At 44.0% G+C, this 3601-nt stretch overlaps 1 protein-coding gene across 1 annotated transcript; it reads right to left on the minus strand.

Moving 5' to 3' along the window:
• Nucleotides 1-213: 213 nt before the first annotated feature.
• cysltr1 (cysteinyl leukotriene receptor 1) lies at nucleotides 214-1245 on the minus strand. The gene has a single exon (XM_076739805.1). The coding sequence runs from the start codon at nucleotides 1243-1245 to the stop codon at nucleotides 214-216; it is 1032 nt and encodes a 343-aa protein (XP_076595920.1).
• Between the last annotated feature and the right edge of the window lie 2356 nt (nucleotides 1246-3601).

A 3601-nucleotide genomic window follows, 5' to 3' on the forward strand; every position in this document is an offset into this window, starting at 1 on the left:
AATTTTAATGGAAAACACTCACTCAAGGCTTGCAACTTAAATGTTTAAATACTCAGATCTCATTTGTTAACGCTTTTTTTCTGCCTTTCATCTTCTCACACTTCTCTCAACTCCTTCCCTGTTTGTTAACAGGAGCACAAGCCACCCTGGGCTCTTTGAATATATAAGCAGCTTGTTTAATGCCCCTCCTGCCTGGTGTAAACGAACTGGCCCTCAGCTGGCGGTTTTTGCCAGGCTCTCAGCCTGTGATGGGTTGGCTCTGTGCCTCACCTTGCTGCCCATCACTGACTGCCTCAGGGAGGACAAGCGACTGCGGAAACCCTCTCCAGAGAAAAAATAAAGCAACGGATCAAAGCATGAATTGGAAGCCGCCAGGCAGAGTGTCACCACCACAGACTTCTGCATGGCAACCCGCTCTGAGCAGGTGGTGTCGGTTCGGGACAGGAAGTTCAGGTGGATGGTGCGCTGCACGTGGTATGGCATGAAGCTGATCAGGAAGGTCAGCAGAACAATGACAATCATTTGGATGGCTCTGGTGCCTGTGTCCCGCTGGCGTCGGGCATTCTGGGTGCGGGACAACAGGGTACGGACGATGCCGCCGTAGCAGAGAAGGATGACCAGGAAGGGCAGAGCGAAGCCCACCACCAGAGACAAATTGTTCAGCACGAGGAGTTTCTGCACACCTTGACCTCGTGGAGGCTCAAAGCACTTGGTTTTATTTGTGACGGGGTCAAAATGTTGGCCAGTCATCAGGAAGGGTGAGGATGAAATACAGATAAACACCCAGACACCCACACACACCAGGCGAGCGCGGTTCACTGTCACCAAGCGCATGTTCTGCACAGGGAAGACAATGGCCAAGAACCGTGTGATGGACATGACAGCCATGAAGTAAATACTGCAGTAGAGGTTCACATAGAGGGCGTAAGAGCTGATGCGACAGAGGAAGTCTCCCTGTTTCCACTGGCCCTTATTGACATAGTAGAGAACTCGCAGCGGCAGCGTCATGACGCACAGCAGGTCAGACACAGCCAAGTTCAGCATGTAGACATGAAAGGGTGAGCTCTGGCGGTAGGTTCTGATCAGCACCACCAGGGCGAAGCCGTTCCCAAAAAGGCCAAACACAGTGATGAGAGAGTAGGATGTGGAGTAGACCTGGTTACGGAAGTCATCAATGGACGGACAGTCAGTAGAGTTGCTCTCTACGCTGTCTGTCACATTCACTTGCTCCATTTGTGACCACATCTGCAGCTGCTGAGAGAGAAACAACATGATGACGTGTGCGAAAGACAACATGCGGGAGAAAGAAGCTGCTGATAAACAGGTCAACCACCCAAAACTATATTCTGAACAAAAAACACTGCAGTACACTGAGTGCGGTAAGTGTGCAACAGATTGTTTCTGAGATTGCTTCCACTGCTGCACAGACTCTGGAGGAAACTCATGAAGAAGATAAGTAATGCAGGTTTTTATCTTCACATGACAACGGTTCTGCTTTTTCCTGAGTAAAAGAGGTAAATGAGTAATTGCTGTTTCTGCTGTAGCTGACCATGTGAATCCCCTAGCTGGATTCGATTCTGATGAATTCTACTGAATTCAACTGAGACCAGAGCACTCTGATGCCAAACTGTTTATTTCATACCATTTATATATCTGTACAACAGGTCAAAAATATTTAACGAACTTGCATACTTGTTGGATTAAGTGACAGCCTCAGTTGGAAACACAAATGCCTTACAAGCACTGAACAGAAAATAACTGCACCAGGGAAAACTAAAAAATGTATTCTCTGTAGGCTATAATATTTTTATCTGCTGCTGCTATTTCCTGTCTATTTGCACAATTTGTTTGTCTTTGTATGGTGTGAAGAGTCTAATGATTTGTTTTTCATTTGTAATTTAATGTATTGGACAAATTTCCACTAAGGTGGACAATAAAGTTAATCTAATCTAATCTAATCTAATCTAATCTAATCTAATCTAAACAAAGGCAAACTCTAGAAACTCCTTTTGTCCTTGTGATTAATGCTATAAAATGCAAACTGCAAAAGTCAGAGTGCACTTCACTGTAAACGTGTTGACTTGTTTATCTGTGTAACTCTAATGCACTTTGTGTAACATAACTGAATGTTGTAAAATTCAGGCATTCATTCATTCATTCATTCATTCAGGCATGCTCCATGACACATTGTCTGTTGTACAAACTGAAAGTATTGACATTACTCAAACACTGGATGTAACTCACGGCATTGCAGTTCCATGCTGTATCTTTAATTAATCAGTCAGTTATTTGCCCTTAACAGAAGTGAAAACCCCTCTGTAAATTAATTAGTTTCAATATGACAAAATCAGACTCCAGCAAGTTTTCCTTACCGCTGAATTTCTGTCTGGTGGCAGAGCGGTGAAGCCTGTCTCTTGATCTTTCTCTCCTGGTTGATGTGCACAACAGCAGCACTGTTTCAGAGAGTGTTTCCTCCGCCTCCCTGTCTTGTCTGCCAGATGTCACAGCAGTAGTGGGAGGCGGACGCTGCAGCAGGTGACTGCCTCCTCAGAGCCTCAGTTACTGAGAAGCTCTTCAAAGTTGGACTAATTTTTCCCTTTTTTCGCAACAACTCAATGACTCATGATTGTCAACTACGCAGCTCAACATTTACAGTAAAGGAAAGAAAAGTTGTTATTTGTTTGCTCTGGACTTCATTCGAATTAATAATTGAAACATTTGCTCAGTGCGCAGACACAGACACATCTGTCTCTGCCCTGAACATACGTCCTCTGCGACTTTTGTCTCAGGTATCATTTCATATTTCATTCTTATTTGCTTGCATTTGCTTCTATCTGCAAATACAGAACCTGTTCTGCTCTAACTGTGTGTGTATACTGCGGCTTAAGAAGTACTTGTCAACAATCTTTTGGCATGTGCTTACAAGGAAGTTGATCATAAATAAGTGAGTTCTGAAATAGTTCACTGCTGATTCATTTTGTTGAAACTGTCATTAAAGAGGCAGCCTCAGTTAGGAATCTGTTGAGTTTGATGCAGCTTGGCGTTCCACAGAAACAGGTCAAGAACAGCCTCCATAACCTGAGATCAGATGGTGTGAGGTGATAAAGCAAAGACTTAAAAAGACACATGGGTCATCCAACACGATCTGTCTTGACTGGTGATGGAGGAGTTTTGTTTATTTCACAGCATTTCCTTTGGATGCTGCTAATGAGTGTGGTGTACAGTTAGTAAATGGAGTGCGGATACTGCAGTGGAAATGGGCATTCTCATTTTAGCAGCTGAAAGGCCTGTGTGGTTGCAGAGCAGGATGATTTATCTGTAACTCGTTTAGTGGTTAGGCACCAGCAAAGACAAACATTCAGCCCCACTTGCACTCAGGGGCTGCCTGTATCAACACCACTGATTCTACATGATCACAGACTTATTAACCTATTAGCCTGATGGCGCATTAAGTGCACCACGAAGAAGAACTGCTGGAGCAGAAAGCTGCAATAAATGTTTTGAGCCTTCTGAGAGATGATGAAAGTGCATTTGTAGTTTCTGAGCAATCCCATTTGAACTTCTCTAATGTACCAGTTTCAGTCACTGAATTGTTTATTGA

The sequence above is a fragment of the Chaetodon auriga genome, chromosome 9 (assembly GCF_051107435.1).
Source record: "Chaetodon auriga isolate fChaAug3 chromosome 9, fChaAug3.hap1, whole genome shotgun sequence".
Classification (NCBI taxonomy): domain Eukaryota; kingdom Metazoa; phylum Chordata; class Actinopteri; order Chaetodontiformes; family Chaetodontidae; genus Chaetodon; species Chaetodon auriga.

What these genes read in the sequence shown, in the direction of transcription:
- cysltr1 (XM_076739805.1), bottom strand. Translation starts at nt 1,245, where the DNA reads ATGTGGTCACAAATGGAGCAAGTGAATGTGACAGACAGCGTAGAGAGC.